The sequence below is a fragment of the Eucalyptus grandis genome, chromosome 10 (genome assembly GCF_016545825.1).
Source record: "Eucalyptus grandis isolate ANBG69807.140 chromosome 10, ASM1654582v1, whole genome shotgun sequence".
Classification (NCBI taxonomy): domain Eukaryota; kingdom Viridiplantae; phylum Streptophyta; class Magnoliopsida; order Myrtales; family Myrtaceae; genus Eucalyptus; species Eucalyptus grandis.
The window spans coordinates 2,175,265-2,194,236 of NC_052621.1; the positions used below are offsets into that span (position 1 = coordinate 2,175,265).

The 18,972-nt window shown below is 43.4% G+C and overlaps 4 protein-coding genes across 8 annotated transcripts; 2 read left to right on the forward strand and 2 right to left on the reverse strand.

The window, feature by feature from the left end:
* Positions 1–22: 22 nt before the first annotated feature.
* Positions 23–3,243, reverse strand: LOC120289188. Its single transcript, XM_039303771.1, has 5 exons — positions 3,045–3,243; positions 2,323–2,523; positions 1,568–1,635; positions 1,209–1,262; positions 23–367 (listed from the first exon to the last, which is right to left on the reverse strand). Exons 1-5 carry the CDS (start codon positions 3,085–3,087, stop codon positions 194–196), a joined length of 540 nt encoding a protein of 179 aa, XP_039159705.1. The 5' UTR covers positions 3,088–3,243; the 3' UTR covers positions 23–193.
* A 694-nt stretch (positions 3,244–3,937) lies between these two features.
* On the reverse strand, positions 3,938–5,751 carry LOC104421033. Its single transcript, XM_010032853.3, has 2 exons — positions 4,834–5,751; positions 3,938–4,731 (listed from the first exon to the last, which is right to left on the reverse strand). The coding sequence occupies exons 1-2, from the start codon at positions 5,700–5,702 to the stop codon at positions 4,092–4,094; spliced, it is 1,509 nt and encodes a 502-aa protein (XP_010031155.1). The 5' UTR covers positions 5,703–5,751; the 3' UTR covers positions 3,938–4,091.
* A 4,155-nt stretch (positions 5,752–9,906) lies between these two features.
* Positions 9,907–14,281, forward strand: LOC120289080 (PRA1 family protein B3-like). Of its 4 annotated transcripts, none has more exons than XM_039303616.1 (2): positions 9,907–10,753; positions 13,900–14,281. In XM_039303616.1, exon 1 carries the CDS (start codon positions 10,076–10,078, stop codon positions 10,742–10,744), a length of 669 nt encoding a protein of 222 aa, XP_039159550.1. In that variant the 5' UTR covers positions 9,907–10,075; the 3' UTR covers positions 10,745–10,753; positions 13,900–14,281. The 4 variants fall into 4 exon arrangements, with proteins under 4 accessions (XP_039159550.1, XP_039159551.1, XP_039159549.1 ...); XM_039303617.1 differs by lacking the exon at positions 13,900–14,281 and adding an exon at positions 11,390–11,718; XM_039303615.1 differs by lacking the exon at positions 13,900–14,281 and adding an exon at positions 11,390–11,718 and having other exon boundaries at positions 9,908–10,781.
* LOC104421034 (laccase-12) lies at positions 12,347–18,485 on the forward strand. Of its 2 annotated transcripts, XM_039303613.1 has the most exons (7): positions 12,347–13,242; positions 15,644–15,671; positions 15,803–15,954; positions 16,115–16,359; positions 16,708–16,836; positions 17,043–17,999; positions 18,121–18,485. In XM_039303613.1, the coding sequence occupies exons 1-7, from the start codon at positions 13,172–13,174 to the stop codon at positions 18,249–18,251; spliced, it is 1,713 nt and encodes a 570-aa protein (XP_039159547.1). In that variant the 5' UTR covers positions 12,347–13,171; the 3' UTR covers positions 18,252–18,485. The 2 variants fall into 2 exon arrangements, with proteins under 2 accessions (XP_039159547.1, XP_010031156.2); XM_010032854.3 differs by lacking the exon at positions 12,347–13,242 and having other exon boundaries at positions 15,492–15,671.
* The last annotated feature ends 487 nt before the right edge of the window (positions 18,486–18,972 follow it).

The window sequence follows — 18,972 nt, forward strand, 5'->3', positions numbered from 1 at the left end:
GCTTCTTTGTGGCCCCTAAATTCCGCTTCACTTGCATTTCAATATCTCCAATCTAAGACGGAGTACAAAGTTAAGTCACGGACTTATTGACCAAACGTGAAAGGCTGTCCTCTGAATTAACGGATATTATTAAGATTCACGCAACTACACTTCTGCAATTACTGTTGCCATAATTTCGAGCAATGCAAAGATTTTATTCAGGATTACAGTACAGATGATATCTGAAAGCAAGAATGCTTTCTTTTATTACACTACCCAACACCCCTGCCAAAAGTGTAGGCGGTGGTGTTGTGGGCGAAGGAATGGAAGCGAAAGCTTCTTTTGTGGCCCCTAAATTCCGCTTCACTTGCATTTCAATATCTCCAATCTAAGACGGAGTACAAAGTTAAGTCACGGACTTATTGACCAAACGTGAAAGGCTGTCCTCTGAATTAACGGATATTATTAAGATTCACGCGACTACACTTCTGCAATTACTGTTGCCATAATTTCGAGCAATGCAAAGATTTTATTCAGGATTACAGTACAGATGATATCTGAAAGCAAGAATGCTTTCTTTTATTACGCTACCCAACACCCCTGCCAAAAGTAAATAGTAACATGCATTTTTATTCTGATCTGTCTGATGATTTTTTTTTTTTTTAATCATTTGAGATATCTGCTGTCAATTAGGCAACTCGAACATCCTCTGCTTCTATTCAAAATCATTTCATCTTTTGCCCACCACCCCAATTTTCGGCATAGGTGATTACACATGCCAGGCTCAATAACAATCCAAAACACATGCTACAGAAGCAAAAATGCAAATATTGGCCGCTATCAAAAGAGGCATGTGAATCTTAAATAGACCTTCTCTGGGAGTAACTAACAAAATGTCTATGCCGAAATTGATTATATTGCTACATCCACGGATCTCCCAGACACAACCCACCATCCCAGTTTCATTATTGAATTCACTGGCATCCTACCAAAGAATGTCAGCATTGGAGGTCATTATAACTATAGACGAGGCATTGTATATATGACCAGTGAAACAAAGTAATATTACGTTTATCATTGATTCTACATACATAGTACTGCAAAGAACATTGTGTGTCATCAAGAGAACCTTCATGACAGTATTTGATCTAACTGTCAGAAACAAAATCTTTCCCAGCATTAAGGCAAGTGTCATGTTACCATCAAGCCAAGCAACAACGAAGTGTTACCTTTAGTTTTAGTTCAGCAATCTGTGTCTCATCACAAACCTCCAGCAGCAATTCCTGAAATCAAATTGATAAGCATGGCACAAAGTTAAAATCAGATACATATTTGTTTCCCCTTTGTGCTGTTTTTTTAAACATCCCCCCCCAAAAAAAAGGGTTTTCAATGACATTTAGTTTAAAAATGCACTTCACTTGCAGTTTGTATAGGGCTTCAATTCCAAATCTGAATTGCGAGCACTCTTTTTATTCTCAAAGCTAAGCGAGCCTTAAAAAGGCACCAAAGGGATCATATGAGAGGATAAAGGAATTGAGAATGATACCAAAAAATATATAAGGGAAAGGTATGCTTCAATTAGACCCACCTCAAAAGCACTAGGAAAAGTTGCCCTTGGCAAAGTAGTCTTGTCCTTGGAGTCTCGAGTGTTGCCTTCTGAGAGGGAAAAAGCATCATGCATCAATATCACTTTGGATGGAAAGGTAATCAAATGCTTGGATGCTTACGGAGGGAGCGGTTTTGCAAGAAATACACAACAGACAGTCAAGAGTTTTGGAAAATCAGAATGCCTTTCAGATGGAGTTTCCCAGTTCAAACGGGTCAATTCAGAATTCAGAGGCATGACAGCATGTTCGATATAAGCAGAAGAAAGAAAACTCAATACAAGTTCAGCCACATGACAAGCCCATGCTACGAATGGTCAACTAATTCGGTGCTCCAGCACAATAGATATACTCCATTTGGAATCCATATTTGCAAGTGGAACCAATTTTCTACTAGCCATAGTAGATCTCATTGTTACATGGCAAGTAAAGTTTCTTAACCAAAGTAGAAACCCAAGAACTAAAAATTAGTAAGAAAGGATATTACAGGATACGGTGAGTGGAGATTCCCCCGCAGATAGCAAGCTGATTAGTGGAAACCCACATGTACGGTTCAGAGGCAGGAATATCCCAACCATATGAGTCACAGTATATTCGTAGTTAACACACAGCTAATCTTATCATGCCAAGAACGGAAATAGGCCATGTCATATTGACGGAACAGATTCAAACGACACTGGTCAATTTCCCAATCAGATAACTATAAAAGGCAAGTCAACTCGAAACATATAAATCTAACCACTGGACTTGGCCACGCCGGTAGCTTCCGAAGTCTTCAGACAGGATACAACAGCTGCATTCCTCGTCCTCGAGGGAGCGATCCCACGCGCCGCAAAACCATGGACGTACAATTTCTTCGACGGGGGCGAATACGATTGCACCGGAACCACTCCAGGCTTATGAGGTAGCGGCTCCACGCGAGGTAGAGCCCCCGCGAAATCTGTAAAATACCAAATAATAAATAAAAACCGCAGCCTGATTTTATCGACTTTCCAAAATGCAAAAACCACACCAACTATCAAAGCGGTTGTCGGCCAAAGCGATTCCTCCAGCAACAAAAAAAAAAAAAAAACCACACCAACTATCAAAACGGGGAATGCGAACTGGCATAGCGAAACGACGCCATCGAGGTACGTATTTTCACAGACGGATCACGAAATCAGATTCGCCGACGCCGCGGCAATCATCGACCGGAACAAACACTAAACTGCGAATCACAGCTTCGCCGATCTCGCAACCGGACGAGAACCTACAGAATCCCTACGGGCGGCGGCGCTCCGAGCTCGCCGGAGGACGCCAATGGCGACGAGACAAGTTCAACGCGCGATCCGAGCTGCGAGATCTCCATTTCGAACTTCCAGACCGACGAAACCGAAACCAAAAAAAAAAAAAAAACCGAACGCTCTAGAGCTTCAAAATCATCCGCCCGACCGCATCAAAGCAGCTTCGGAAGATACGTACTGCTGTGGAGGGAGGATCGCAGAGCGGAGACGGAGGACTCCATGGGAGCAGCAGACGATCGGATGGCGACGAACCCGAGAGCAAATCCGGCGGCGGAAACGAGGCGAGAGACGAGGGATTTATTAGCTTCGATTTCTGGTTCGTTCTTCTTTTTGGGAAGCGGGGGTGGGGAGTGGGCTGGTTCGTGCAGTTGGAGACTTCAATAGAGCTGTCGTCATCAGCTTTGAGATGTCCGCCCCACTCTTTTCTCCCATCTGTTCCCTGTTTTGGATCGGCCGTCGCTAACGTGCGCCGGAGGTGCCGCATCACGTTCATTTTTCTCGATTTTATCGGAATTATTACACAAATGTCCCTAAACTTTAACCTATCGTGCATAACCATGAATTTTTAATTTGTTCAAACTCAACGTGCCTTATTATTTGTGCAACTTCAATATGATCTATCAAATTTTAGTATATATTCAATCTAGTCCATATACTATATATAAATGGTTAATATCACCTCTAAATTTAAATTAATGAAAAGATAATACTGAATATTTTTATATTTAAAGTTTAAAAATCACATTGAATAAATAAAAATTTAGACATATTGAATTAAATTTTAAAAAATATATTGAATAAATTAAAAGTGATAAGATTCGATCACCATTTATGTACATCTCTGGAAAATCAGTGGGTTTGGGCTTAAGCGGATCGGGCTTCATTTTTTTCCCGGGCCCACAACATTACTTACCAATGGTACTCTCTTAAAAGTCCAAGGATTCCCTTTGAAATTTTTGTTACTTTTGCTATTCTTTTCAAAAGATCATATTCCTTACTTGAATCTCGCCAAATTTATATGCTCTACAGATTCGAAAGTATTTGTTAAATAATCAGCACTCAAAGATTCCAAATAGTAAAAAATACCACTTGATATAAATTTATCTTTACTACAGTTTCAACCGAAAAGAAAAAAGGCACATTGTGAGCGCATTTTTTTTTTATACATCGCAAAAAGCTGAAAAATGTCTATCCTGTGTTATTTTCTGGGGCTGTTACAAATTGTCTAAGCAATCGTAAGGTAAAGGGTCTCCCTAAATTCCAACCTCCTAGTCTCGGAATGGGATGTCCTATGCTTATTTGGCCAATAACTTAGCCAAATCCACCCTCTTAATTCCCACTCCATCGTCTTTCCCCTGGCGCTTTTGCATAGCCTCCACCTCACGCCTTCCCCGTACTCGTCGCCGGCAAAGACGACTCCTCCCTGCCGAGTGAACGGCCGGTACGCGCTCGAGTAGCGGTCCTTGAACCACGCCTTCGGATTGAGCAAGGAGAGCCTCGAGGGCTTGGAAGAGGAGACCTCTCGTCCATCGGTCGGGTCGTGGAGAAACCAATGCATGTCTGCACTGTAGCCCAGGACAGATTCCTCGAACTTCCATGGCTTCATGCTCGTGGTCACGGTCTCCCCGGCCGAGATCTTGAGACCCAAGTAAGAGTTCGGAGGCTCGAATCCCGCTTCTATGGCTTTCTCCGTGGCGATCTCTCTCGTCGCGTTTTCCGAAGATTTGCCCACTGAAACGCTCAGGATGTTGTTCTGAAGAGCTGGTGTTAGCCGCAGCGAGATTCTTGAAGGGAAGTGCTTTTCGGAGGCTCCTTCACCTTGTTCATTCATGAGAGTTTCGGACACGAGTCGAACAATGTCGAACCTGAAGAAAGCAGATGAACATAATTTTTCACTCTTCTATGGAATCGAAACAGCAAGTAATGAATCGCTACATGATCATCAAACAGTGCTATTAAAGGAATACCTTATGTTATCCGTGTCCACGAACACATCGACCCAATTCTCTTGAATCATCAGCTTGTAATTGAACTGGATCACTCCTTCGAGTTGGTTATAGTTGAGGGAGAAAGCGAGGCGTTCGTCGGTCAAGGGATTGCTCGTACTGACCACGTCCGTCGCGATGACCGGACAATAGAGATGGACTTTCCATATCCCGAAGGCCGAAAGCGCATAGGAGAAAAGCGGGGACGGTGTTTTGATCGTGTGGTGGCCAGATTGTTGCTCCAGAATCCAGTTCGTGATCGCTAGGTTGACGGACCGCATCCACTGCTCCTCCAGGTTCGATCCGATCATCTTCATGAGCAGTTTCGACGCGTCCTTCGATATGCAGTTGACCAAGTGACTCTTGAGACCGTGGAGACACCAGGAGCGGAGATCGGCCGGCGCCTCATAGACGCAGATCAAGAACGCGAGAGTCACGAAGGCCAGATCGAAGATGTCGCCGAAGTTTGAAAAGGACCAGGGCTTGGGGATCTTGAACGAGGAGGTCGAAGAGCCGTTCCCGTACGAGCCGTACTGGAGAACGTCTTCGACGAAGTTGACGAGGAGACCGAACATGGCCTCCTCGTCGAGCAACCTGCGAGAGCTCGGTTTGATGATTCTGTACGGCCTCGAGGTCCACAGGGATAAGTGGAGACCGAACTCGAAAGAGATGGAGAAGGAGACGGCGGGGGGCGAGTCGAGGTTCCTGGAAGCGGAGAGCTCGAGGGATGGCTGGGCTTTGGAGGAAGATGAAGAGCAGAGGAACAAGGACAGCGATCTCGTCCTCCACTCGGACAGCGGAGGGAGTCCATGGATCCAAGCGTATATTTCTGGGAAGTGGCAAGAAGCCATTGATGACCAGAAACAGCTCTTGTATTGCGCGAGTGAGTCTTGCTTGTCGACGATGATATGGACTTATATAGAAGGTTGTGTTGTTTCGGGAGACGAAAAATGTCTGAATTCATGGCGAAAAAAGTCAAAAAAAAGAGAGATATACGAATCCTTTCGCCATTCTTACAAGGATTACCGTGTAAGAATGCTCGTGCATAAGAATTTCGTACACCGACAGTATATGCTATAATTACGTAAATTAAATGATTAAGAAGGAAAAAAACACGAGGATAGCATTAAAAAAAACACAATTTTAATTAACAAACCTTGTGAAATTCAAGAGGTCATGGATTTATTCGAAAGAAGTTACATGTTTTATACATTATGATTAACAGGAAACAATGAATTATCCCAACTAAATGCATCATTCTCTTTTTCTTTTGGATTTCTTTCGAGCTTAACTTTTAATATTCCTTTAAAGAGCATCGTATTCCCTCTTCTTTTTTTCTGCCTAACATGGGGTTCGGCTCGTGTGAAACCCCCCAATAGGCACTACCATACTCCTATCTTTAGCGTCTACGACCAATTGACAAGGTTCTGGACAATCCATCTGAGGAGGAAATCGATTGGATAAGGATTACAAAATAAAGGATGAGAGGGATGATTCTCTGCTTTATCAGCTTAAGGACTATAACGTGAACGTTTAAACTTCTATTTTGTTATTATTGATCTCTCTCGAAGAATAAATTGCTCGTGAAGTTCCTTTACCTTTGTAAAAGAAATATGAGGACTTCATCTTAAAAAATTTCGGTTCAAGGCATAGACGTTGTTTGGTTGGGCTTTTAGGAAAAATTTTGGGGAAATGCAAGAATTTTCAAATTAAAATTCTTTAGAAAAAATCCAAATAAAAATCTGAAGTACTCTTGTTTTCTCAAATGAGGCCCATAATAGACCCATTTTCTTTTTTAAATAATAGCTTGAAATAGCCATGGTTGTTTTAAATAAAAGCCTAAAATGACCATGATTATTTTAAATAAGGGCATAACCTTGCCAGTTGGTAATCGGCTAAATATTTCGATTGGTCAAGGGCATTTTTGTCCAATTGCAATTTTAATTTTAAATTATTTTTTATTTTTTTCTTATTTTTTATTTCCTTTTTGACAATGGCTCGACAACTCTTGTTGACGTCTAGTAAGGGCCGGTGAGGCCACCCTCCCCTAGGGCCAATGAGGGCTCGATGAGGGTGGCCTTACCTAAGGCGATAGTCACCTCGCCCTGACGAGACCGTCCCTTGCTAATCAATGGCAAAGCGATCCTTGCCCAAATTTGGTGAGGGTCGACCTCACCAATGGTCATGAAGGCGGCTTGCCCCAGGGTGAGGTCATCATCGGTCCCTAACGAGGGCTAGTCTCACTAATGGTCATGAGGGCAGCCTCCTTGGGGCAGGCGTTACCTTGCTGGCACTAGCGAAGGCAACCCTTGCCCAACACTTCCTAGCATCACCGGTGGCTAGGCAACCACCAATGAAGAAAAAAAAAATAGAAAAAGGAAGAAAAGGGAAAAAGGAAAAAATTTAAAAAATGGTAAATGACTAAAATACTTTAGACCAGTCGAAAATCATGCCCTTATTTAAAATAGGTATAGTCATTTTAGGCCATTTTTTTTAAATAATATCCATTTTAAGCCTTTATTTGAGAAATTAATAGCATTTTAGGCCATTGTTTGAAACAAGATCCGCATAAAGCCATTATTTGAGAAAATGAAAGTACTTTGGACACTTATTTAGATTTTTTCAAGTTTTTTTTTTTGGAAATATAAATAGCATTTAGTAAAAATACCTCGAAAATTGATTTTTTGCACACCCTTATTGAGAATAACTTGGATCACCCAAAATTGAATTAAATTGACAATTCTTAAGGAATCAATCCAAGTTTCTAGTTTCAATTTATTAAAATTGGTGAGCATCAGTTTGGATCTGCCCACCAGCCCACCAATTGACCTGGATTGGATTGGATATCTCAATCTCCGTTTAGCATCATATATTGTCCATCCTTTGAAAAGAAAGAAACCCTAGTCAGGCACTGCTTTTGCACACTCTACCTCCTCATGCATGCTCTCTACCCTGGCCCTACTCTACCTCCTCATGCATGCTCTCTACCCTAGCCCTATCAACTCTCACATAATCTCGCTCTCGATCTATCACCATAGAGGGCTTCTTCTTCTTCTACTCTACCTCCTCATGCGTGCTCTCTACCCTGGCCTATCAACTCTCGCATTATCTCGCTCTCGATCTATCAACATAGAGGGCTTCTTCTTCTTCTTCTTCTTCAATTTCAATTTCTAGAGTTGATTTGCACTGTCAAGGTAGCCATGACAATGATAACTACTCCTAATCTTGGCTCTCTTGCTTCTCCACAATCAATCGCAAGCTCTTTGTTTTGATCTTTTGAAACCATTGATCGAAGGCATAGCTGTGGAATTGTTTTAGTTGTGTTTTGCGTAGTGTTGTAGCATTGCGTTGTCGCTTGTTTACTCGAGAGATGCGTCCAAAGTTGATTATTTGGGAATAAGCAAATACAAGTCATAACATTTCTTTATATGATAATGTATTGTTGTGATTGTGGCGAGTAGGGTTTTTCTATCTCCCAGCAAATGAAGAGATTGGGATCATGATGATTGTAAATTGGTACCACAAGCCTATCCAGTTCGGTCCGATTTTTAGATGGATCTATTAAACTAGCAGATGTTTTCAATTTCTATTTTGCGAAGCCGATGCTTATCAGGCAGTTCGATCACCTCTAATTCTCATGCGCAGCCATAATAAGGCAAGTGACACAATGGAGTTTTTTTTCTATTTTTTTTTTGGTCGGTAGCAAACAATGGAGTTTAACATATTAAAAAAAAAATATGGAAGATGGAGGTGAGAGGTTCAAATCCCCACCGTCTCAGGGAATGTGGTGGGGACGAGTAAGTTTCAGGAATTGATTTCGACTCCCACACCCTGCAAGAGGTAGGATAAAAGTCTGAGAGTGAGTGAGTAGTGGAGTAGATTAAGGGTGCGTTTGGAAAGACTTTTGGGGAAAGTCTTTAGGAAAATGCAAAGATCTTTGAGGTAAATGTGTTTTCCAAAATACAAACCGTGTTTGGTAAATTATAATTTAAAAGCCCTTGTGAAGTACCTTTGAGCAAAATAGCGTTTGGGGGACAAATGACTTTTGTAAAAAAAAAATATCAAAAGAAAAATAAAAAAAAAATGAAAACCAAAGAAAGGCGGCGGCGCATTCCACGACAAGCGGCGACCTGGCGACTCCGGCGACCTCCGGCGACCCCCGGATCCGGGGCCGCGACCCACCGCGCCGCAGAGGTCGCCGCGACCCATCCGGTCGCGCGTGAAGGTTGCGACCGGCGTGGTCGCGACCGATCTGCGACCGCATGGGTCGCGCGAAGGTCGCGACCTCCGCGAGGTCGCCCGAAGCACGGCCGGCGACGCAGATCTGCGTCGCGACCTCTCGCGAAGGTCGCCCGAAGGTCGCGGCCGGCGACCCATCCGGTCGCGCGCGAAGGTCGCGGCGGCGACTGATCTGCGACCAAATGGGTCGCGGTCGCGACCTTCGCGGCGACCTCTCGAGCGGGTCACGCGACCCTCGCCGGGGTCGCCGGCGAGGGGGTGGTCTTTGGGCGCTGGCCGAGGGTCGGCGTCGCAGCGGGGTCGGCGGCTCGGGTGCGGTGCGGGTGGTGCCGGCGCGGTCCGAGGGTCGCCGCATGCTGGCCGGCGCGAGCAAGGTCTCCCCCGAAGAAGATGAACAGTACCCAAGAAGAAGAAGACGATGAGAGGGCAAACCGGAAAACGAAGAAACAACAAGGATAATTTGGGAAGAAATTTTTTTAGCCCCTCACCCTCAGCATTTTCGGTCTTTGAAAGCCCAAGGCAGCCTCCCACCTGCCTTGCTTTCAGCCTTCACAAGGCTGACATTTTGCAAAGGGGCCTTGAAAATTCTTTGCCAAACACCCCATACTTGGCTCAAAGATCCTTGGGGCTTCAAAGTAGCCTTGAGAAGCTACTCCCAAACGCAGCCTAAGACTAACAAAAAAGAAACATATTAAAATATCATTGAAGACCAGAAAATAATTGCAAAACCCCTCTACGAATTATCGGCGGCGCCGCGTCGGTGGCGCCGCGTCGGTGGCGATTTGCTATAACGTTGAGTCGCCGAAACGACGTCGCAACACAGGCCTTCGAGCGTCTCGCCATTATCAGATCTCTCTCTGTGGCTCTCTCTCTCTCTCTGCTTGCGCGCTTCGCTGAAGATCTCCGTCGATCGTAGCCGCCGAGCCCTCCCTCTCTCCACACGCGGCCGTCGCCGTCGACGCCCGCCCCCCCCACGCGCCTCGCGATGGCCTCGCCGCCGACCCTCCCGATCTCCTCCCAGTCCTCCGCCGCGGCGGGGGGAGCCCAGTCGCAGGGCCAGGCGCAGCCGCCCATCGCCACGCACGCCCTCCGCGCGTTCCTCTCCCGCCTCTCCTCCTCCGTCCGCCAGGGCCTCTCCCAGCGCCGCCCCTGGTACGAGCTCCTCGACCGCTCCGCCATGGCCCGCCCCGACAACCTCACCGACGCCGCCTCCCGGATCCGCAAGAACGCCTCCTACTTCAAGGTCAACTACATCGCCCTCCTCGCCGTCGTGCTCGCCCTCTCCCTCGTCACCCACCCGTTCTCCCTCCTCGTGCTGCTCTCCCTCCTCGCCGCCTGGATCTTCCTCTACCTGTTCCGGCCGTCCGATCAGCCGCTGGTCGTCTACGGCCGCACGTTCTCCGACCGCGAGGTGCTGGGGATCCTCGTCCTCCTGACCATCGTCGTGGTGTTCTTGACCAGCGTCGGTTCGCTGTTGATCTCCGCGCTGATGATTGGAGTCGCTATCGTGTGCGCGCACGGTGCGTTCAGGGTTCCCGAGGATCTGTTCTTGGACGATGAGCAGCCTGCAAATGCCGGATTGCTGTCGTTCCTCAGTGGTGCCGCCTCGTCCGCTGCGGCAGCGGCTGCGCCGGCGGTTGCTGCACGTGTGTAGAGCTGAGTGGTATAATTCGATCTTTGGGGCTGGTCAGGTTAATTTGATCTCCCTATCCTTTTAGTATGATATTATGACGATTCATTTGTTGTTAGGGTTTTGGAATTGTTTTGGTCTAGGTTGGGTTGTTGATGGGGGTGGCGTGTTGGTTCTTGCGTCGGAATGTGGCGTAAGATCTTGTGACTTTACTTTGATGAAGTTAGATCTATGAATTCCTCTAAATGTGAGATCTTGATTTCTTTTCGAATATGAATTCTTTGGTCCTGATATCTATAGTTTCTTGATCTGTTATTCTGTCTTCCATTATTTGGAATCCGATTTGTTTATGGTGCATTTCGCTTTGGACTTGCTAATTTTGCAACAGTTGGGAATCGGATTGGATGATGAAATTCGATCTAGATGCATGATTATTTTAGGTTGATGAGTGAAGAGAACTGTTGGAGCAAAATACGTTAGAAGAGCTTTGGAGCTTTTTATATAGTTTGATGTGTTTGGAAGTTTTTCTAATCAGAGATTAATTTAAATTGGATATTAGTGATCAATAAGTTATGAAGAGCTGCCCAACTCGACTCTCTTTATCCAGGACTGCGCATGTGGTCCTTTTTGCTGTTTGAGTTTTGATATATTTTCTGTATTCGTTGTCAGAAGGGAAGATTTAAATCATATTGTCCTCTCCAAGAATTATGAGGATGAAGGGAGCTGCCAACACTGCAAGATACACCTAATTAGGCTGGAAGATGTTTTGTGAACTGGAGTTCGCTTTAGGGAAGGCCTAATTAGCTCTTTTAGCATAGATTTGCTTATGTCTTGTTGGTCCAAAATGTTTGCGGGTTGCTAACAATAGTGATAGGGTTCTTTCTTGGTCTTCTCTCCATTAGACCTCAAGTGAATGGTGAATATTGGGCATTGGAGTGCCCATGCATATACATGTACGATCTTGGTGATTAATCAAAGTAGGAAGGAACATCAACGGAGATTAAGAATTCAGATGACTCAGGAGTTGCCGGTCCTTAATGTGTCAGTCCTGCCAACTTAGTGTAAATGTAGTTCCGGCATCAAATCATTTGGCTTTTAGAACTGTTTCAAGGTATATTATGACAATCCCAGGTTATTGACATTTATAACACTATGGTTAGGGTGGTGTCGAAGTTGAATTGGATTTTGGAGGTTGGGTTGAGCATTGTGAAGAAGAGAGGGTTTGTTATGCTTTTTGATGTGGTTACTCATTCATACTCAATTTAGGAAGAATGGTTAATGATGAACTAGATATATCACAAAGCATTCACTTGGAAGAATTCTCCAGTAATTTTGACAGAATGAATATAGGAAGTGGGTACTGTCATGTTTCAGCCAAAATGTGTCTCGACAAAAGACAAGAAATGCATCATATAAATATGAGCAATGTTACTATATCCTGTTGGCTGCCTCCATAAACTATGTATGCTCCAATGGGATTCTGCCATAATCAGTTGTAGTTATTGTTGAGCCAACATGGAGTCATCATTTGATGATGGTTTAGTGAGTTTCTGCTTCTAGTTAGTAAGCCACCGTCTCTGTGTTTTTATCACTGTTATGTCTAGGCCAGTAAATAGAGGATCTCTCTCTCTCTCTCTCCAGTTCATTTGTTTTGGTAGATAAGGACTTGTGTGGAAACAGAATTACCTCCTTACTACCATTTTCAAGAGGCTCTCAATTTGCTTACGAACAGAATGGAAGATCCTGCTGAACTTCTTTATATTTTTGAATCCTAGTGCTAAAGTCATGGAGATTTAGGAGGCCTTAGATGTATATGTTTCATCGAGGTAGTATTTCTTGTAGAATTAAGTCCCTTGCCGTAATGGTTTATAGCACATGCCAGTTCGAATTTCTTTCAACTTTAGAGCCTGTTTGGTAATCATTTAGTTCTTGGGAACAATTTCTACTCAAAAATGACTTGTTTTATTCTGTTCCCTGGACGAGTTTCTAAACATTTCAATGTGTTTGGTAATCGTCCAAAATTTTTATTCCTGATTTAAAAATGCGTTTGGTAGGATCTCAAATTCTTTTGTGATTTAGAATTTTTTATAATTTTATTACATTCTTCTCTTTTATCTTTTAAATATTTTCATTTTTCTTTTTCTTCTTCTTCTTCTTCCTTTGGTTGGTCATTGGCCAGTGACTGGCTAGACGAGGGCTGATGACCTTGTCAGAGCATCACTGGAGGCCGGTGAGGCTTGACCTTACTGGGCCATTGTGAGGGTGGTGTTGCCCAACTGTGGCGAGGCCGACCTCACGATGGCTTAGCAAGGGCGAGCTTGGCCTGGCCCTCGCTAGATCGAGGCGAGGCCAAGCTCGCGCAGCTAGCCAACTTGGCTTACTAAAGGAAGAAGGAGATGAAGAAAAGGAAAAAAGAAAAGAAGAAAAGAAAAGAGGAAAAAAAAGAAGAAAATGGATTTGATTTTGGAGTTGTTCTTGAGAATAAAGAAACAACTTTTTTTGCTTTTTAATTCCGTTCCAAATTTGTTCCTACAAAAAAAAGAGTTATCAAACGAATTTCTGTTCTATTTTTGTTCCAGAGAATAAAAGAATAGAATTAAGTACTGTTTAGTCGGTTACCGAATAGGGCTTTAGGTGAAGCTGAAGGTTGACGTGAAATGGTTCTATTTCAAGCATCAATCATCATTGCTGGGTGGTTTCAGTATGAGAGGACATGAAGATCGATCTCATGTTCACAGAAGGATATTGTTAAAATTGTTGAATTTCATAAGGTCATATCTGTTGCATTGAGGAGTGTGGAAATATTGTTTCTTGCAAATCATGTCTCCTCTCTTGCATTGTGAGCATTTTGTGGTCCATACATGCTGATTTCCTGATTATATTGTAGAGACTCCAAAAGTTGTTGCCTCACTAATGGCACTAGGGACATGATTGTTTTTGAGATTTCTTTACGAGAGACAATAGCAAATCGGAACTGAGTTCTGGATTTGCCGTAATCTTAGAACTCTGATGTACTGTCTATTCTTCTCAAGTAACAAGTAAATACTTTGCCGATTGTCATGTGCTATCTGCTAGGAACGTTTGCTTGTACTGTGTCATAACCTATATCGACTACATTAAAGAACGGTTGCTGCACTTGCTTCTGACCATGGCTTTCCCATGGCCCTGTACCTACCTAGGAAATTCAACCTTAAAGATCCACTTGGATGGACTTCCAATCGATTTCCTAATTCTCGGAAGCAGCAAATTGCATACTGAATGGCAGGCGAATCTGAGGCTGGAATGAGGGAGGAAAAGCTAATAGCTGCGCAAAAATTGGATTGCCAAGCTGATTAAGCAGAAGTTTAGGAATTCGGTCTGAAATTTTGTTGAAGGGGTTGCTCGTGTTACCAGCAGTGGCTAGCCTCGTGTTGCCAAGCTGATTGTATTGGTGAAAGCTGTACTCAAGACTCTTAATTCTTGTGTTTGTCAGCAATTTCCATGTCGTATTCCTTCTGTTCTGGCCAACAAGGGGAAAGTGGAAATTGCTTGGGTCGTTATCCTACCAAGAGCTTCCAACAATTGCATTTCACGAAAGCGATGTCCTGAAGTCAAATTCCAACAACGATTGCGTCCTCCTTATTCTGGACTCTTAATATCTCAATCCCGTATGAACTTCTCACCCACCATAACCAACACGTGAAAGGACAATAGAATATGTGTAACTTATAGTGGTAAAATAGAGATGAGCAGACGACTCAACATGCAAAACTCTCTCAAATCGCTGTCTTTCTGTTCTGGCATTTCTTGTGACGAGTACGACTGGTTATGGAGGCTTTTGTTCAGTCTAGATTCTCAGAAGTCAATGGCAAACTTTGCGTGCTTCTTTAGTGGCTCTTTGCATTCTTTCTTCTTCACCCATCTAATCTCTCTGTCATTGTCTTCTATCACAAGACTGAAACATTTTCTCACCACGTTCCAATACCATTTTTCATAAGTTTCTGTCCCGTCCGCTTGCTATGATTCTCAAATCAAGCAAAAATTGTTAGGAAATACCTCGTCTCGACATTATTTTATTTCTGGAAGCTGCACCAGAAGAACAAACTAAAGGGTAGACTTGCACGGAAGATTTGAAAAACAGATGAAGCCTATTCTATCCACGGACGCGGCAAGAATCCCCTGTAAAAAATATTATGCATGGTGATTACTGTCGCTTCATAGAGAACATACCGTGATGCAACGGGCATGTAAAATATTTGTATCTGCTGCGCTTAAGGACTATTAAGCCGCTGTTCTAATTCTGAAGTTAGTTCTTTCATTTTCATGGTGCATTTTCAGTGAACTAGGACGTGTTAATCGTTAAAATGATAATTAAGGTCCTTCTCTGAACTTGTTGGGTCAAGGGATGTATAAAAGCATTATACTTGCTCACTTCTTTCTCCTGGTAAGACTCTTGTATTGCTTGTCAAACCTCACGAGAAATTTCAGTGGGAAAGTGACAAATTGAAAGAGGTCTTTCCCTTGCAGCGTAAACCCTCAGCATAAAGACAAGCTTCGTGGAAATTCAATTTTCGGGGTCACTTGCTTTGCTTATTGGTGCAAGAAACTCAGCTCGCTTTCTGATAGGCTGATTGGGTGCAACAGACTGGACTGTAGGTTTGAAGTATATGGTAACCCTTCTACATTACCCTGTATTCTAAATCAATACCTAATCTGCCAACCCCACAAACAACTCTCTTTCTCTCTGCATCATCGAAACTGCAGTACTTAAAGAACCCAAGAAAAGGGAAAGAAAGGGCTTCATATAAAGGAGAGTTTGCTTTCTATGCAGAACTCCCTCCACATTCACCGGTTTGCACATACTCAGATGAATCATGAAGGTTCTCAAGAAGGGCTTGATGTATCTTGTCATTCTTTTGCGTCGATAATGGTGTCAACCGCAGTTGCGAAAATCCAATACCATGATTTTGTAGTACGGCTTCGGAAGACATGCCTTCTCTTTTTTAATTTTTTTCACTGGTTATGTGGAATGTGCCGCATGCTTTCTAGGAACTAAATATCAGTTTCTACTACATAACTTCTCCTAGTTACTTCTAATTTTAGGTTCAAGCAACGCCGGTGAAGAGGCTATGCAAGACACGCAGTACTATAACGGTGAACGGGCAATACCCGGGGCCAACCTTAGAAGTTAATGATGGAGATACTCTTGTGATTAGTGTTGTTAATAGAGCTCGTTACAATGTCACCATCCACTGGTAATTGCAAATCTCGCCCGCTTATAATCCTCATGATGAGCATATTATTTCCACGCTTGCTTTTGTTTGACCCAGAAAAAAAGTATTTTTATGTGTGTTTTGTTGGTTATCATAGTGGCTAGTTGATGTCTGAACACAATCTTCCTCGATCCTGTTTTAGGCATGGGATAAGGCAGGTGAGAACAGGATGGGCCGATGGACCAGAATTCATAACGCAGTGTCCCATTCAACCAGGAGGAATTTACACCTACAGGTTCACCATTGAGGGCCAAGAGGGTACGCTTTGGTGGCACGCGCACAGTTCTTGGCTTAGAGCGACTGTCTACGGTGCTTTGATCATCTATCCAAGACAAGGATCTACTTATCCCTTTGCAGAGCCAAAGCGTGAGACCCCCATTCTGCTCGGTAAGAGCTTCAACCCTCTCTCTTTTCCGAAAACCTTACCACACGTAAGCAACCACGGACAGACTAATTAATAGTAAATATATTATGAGATGTGATGATTGGGATTCACTATTATTTAGAAAAGGAAAACAATGATAGGTACCCACCGTTCTTTCGGATTGAGTTCATGTTTCATTTCTGGTGATTCTAGAATAATTTATTAGCTCTAACTGTGATGAATTTTTATTCTCACAAATTTAATAATACATTTAAGCACAAGGACATGATATATAAAAATTTGGCTTTCTGTGATCATCTTGATGATGATGATTAACTTGATGAGTTAATATTTCTCTATCATGGAAAAAGGTGAATGGTGGAATGCGAATCCCATCGATGTGGTGAACGAGGCAACTCGAACGGGAGGAGCTCCAAATATATCAGATGCGTATACCATTAATGGTCAACCTGGAGATCTTTATCGCTGCTCGAGTTCAGGTTTGTTCTCATTATTAAATCCCTTCCGTTCTCATTATTTTCAAAACTATCACCAAATCTATGAAAATTAGTATTTGTCATTGCTTGTGCTCTTGCCTTTTCCCCAGTTTACTTGAACGAAAATTCAGATACAATCAAAGATATGTCAAATTTTGGATAACATGTATATGCACTGACCATGCATGTTGGGTTTAATTGCTATGCAGAAACCATTATAGTCCCAATCGATACAGGTGAAACCAACCTCCTCCGGGTAATCAATGCTGCGCTCAATCAAGAGCTCTTCTTTGCCGTGGCCAGCCACGAGCTGATCGTGGTTGGCGCTGATGCGTCCTACTTGAAGCCCTTCACCACGTCGGTGATCATGCTCGGACCCGGCCAGACCACTGATGTCCTGATCACCGGAGACCAACCCCCGGGCCGATACTACATGGTGGCGCAGCCCTACCAAAGCGCCCAAGGTGCCCCGTTTGACAATACCACGACCACGGCCATTCTCGATTACATTTCCGCTCCTTGCCCGTTTAGGGGCACGCCAAGTACACCTGTAATGCCCACTCTCCCAGCTTTCAATGACACAGCCACGGTCACAGCATTCACTCAAAACTTGAGGAGCCCCGACAACGTTTCGGTACCGACCGATATTGATGAGAACCTCTTCTTCACCGTCGGTCTAGGGCTCTTCAATTGCCCACCGAATCTTAGCTCTGATCAATGTCAAGGTCCAAATGGAACCCGCTTCGCATCTAGCATGAACAACATGTCGTTCGTTCTTCCTTCCACCTACTCCATCCTACAGGCTTACCACCAGGGAATCCCTGGGGTGTTCACGACGGATTTCCCTGCGGTCCCGCCCGTGGCCTTCGATTACACAGGCAATGTTAGCCAGTCGCTCTGGCAACCCGTTCCAGGAACCAAAGTGTATGAGTTGGAGTACGGGTCAAACGTGCAGATCGTGTTACAAGATACTAGTATAGTGTCGGGCGAAAATCACCCAATCCACCTTCATGGCTATAACTTTTACGTCATCGCCGTAGGGTTCGGAAACTTTGATCCCGCGACCCATACCAAGGAGTTCAACCTCGTCGACCCTCCCATGAGGAACACTGTAGGAGTGCCCGTGAATGGGTGGGCAGTCATCAGATTCCTTGCTGATAATCCGGGTAAAATAAAGAAGAGACTCTTACAGATTTATGGTATTGAATGTAGCTTTTTTTAGCAAGTATTATCTATAGTGACAAGACTAACGTGGATCAAAATACACTTTTGAATGGCCGAAAACAGGAGTGTGGATAATGCATTGTCACTTGGATGTACACATCACATGGGGTCTTGCAATGGCGTTCCTGGTAAAGGATGGAGTTGGAGGGTTGCAATCTCTAGAGTCTCCTCCAGAGGATCTACCTCCATGTTAAAGAACAAAATTTCCAGAGGAACAAATTGCCCAAGCTGTGAAGCTTGTTCATATTGAGCTACGACAGGATTGACAAGTCCCCTTTTTTGGCTATTACTAATTTTCATGAGGTTAGGGAATAAATATTTTTTTCCATGGACAGATTGGTTTTTTTCTGTGGGTTCTTTTTAATGCATTTTTTTTTTGTGGCTAATTGATAAAGAAATAGAATTGAATTTGCATATTCGTTTTGTCATTGATTAAACCCTCTATTCAGATGACATTTTTTCCTTTCCAAGTTGTGTCACTAATTGTATTCCTTGCTAAAAAGTTTAAAATACTAATCGGGTGGAAAATATATGGAATTGTAATAATGATGATTTACCAGGACAATGCCATTCTAATGAATTATTATTTATGTTGGAAGCGCGTAGCAAAAGTCGGATGCCTTTTGCAAGAAGGAACCCAAGTCTGAGTCTATTAAGGTATCTAATTTGACTTATCTTTACTCAAAATCTTAAGTCAATGAGTCATGAACCAACCGGGTTATCTTAATTGCTCTAACCACGCCAATTCTCTGACATGGGATTTCTTTAATATAACTCACACGTGCATCTTAACAGTTTGCTTGTGAATATTCTACACGGAACATGAAGATCTTATCATGGGCAATGCACATGGAGATGTTTAAAAAACTAATTAAAGTAGCCAACAATTTCTCATCATAAGAGTTGTGAAGTACA

Coding starts and splice junctions, on each gene's coding strand:
- LOC104421033 (XM_010032853.3), bottom strand. CDS start 5,702: ATGGCTTCTTGCCACTTCCCAGAAATATACGCTTGGATCCATGGACTC. Junction 4,732..4,833: donor GTGGACACGGATAACATAAG/GTATTCCTTTAA, acceptor TGCTTTCTTCAG/GTTCGACATTGTTCGACTCG.
- LOC120289188 (XM_039303771.1), bottom strand. CDS start 3,087: ATGGAGTCCTCCGTCTCCGCTCTGCGATCCTCCCTCCACAGCA. Junction 2,524..3,044: donor GCGATCCTCCCTCCACAGCA/GTACGTATCTTC, acceptor GGTATTTTACAG/ATTTCGCGGGGGCTCTACCT. Junction 368..1,208: donor TTGCTGAACTAAAACTAAAG/GTAACACTTCGT, acceptor ACTCCGTCTTAG/ATTGGAGATATTGAAATGCA.
- LOC104421034 (XM_010032854.3), top strand. CDS start 15,525: ATGCAGAACTCCCTCCACATTCACCGGTTTGCACATACTCAGATGAAT. Junction 15,955..16,114: donor TACAATGTCACCATCCACTG/GTAATTGCAAAT, acceptor ATCCTGTTTTAG/GCATGGGATAAGGCAGGTGA. Junction 18,000..18,120: donor ATTCCTTGCTGATAATCCGG/GTAAAATAAAGA, acceptor GGCCGAAAACAG/GAGTGTGGATAATGCATTGT.
- LOC120289080 (XM_039303616.1), top strand. CDS start 10,076: ATGGCCTCGCCGCCGACCCTCCCGATCTCCTCCCAGTCCTCCGCCGCG.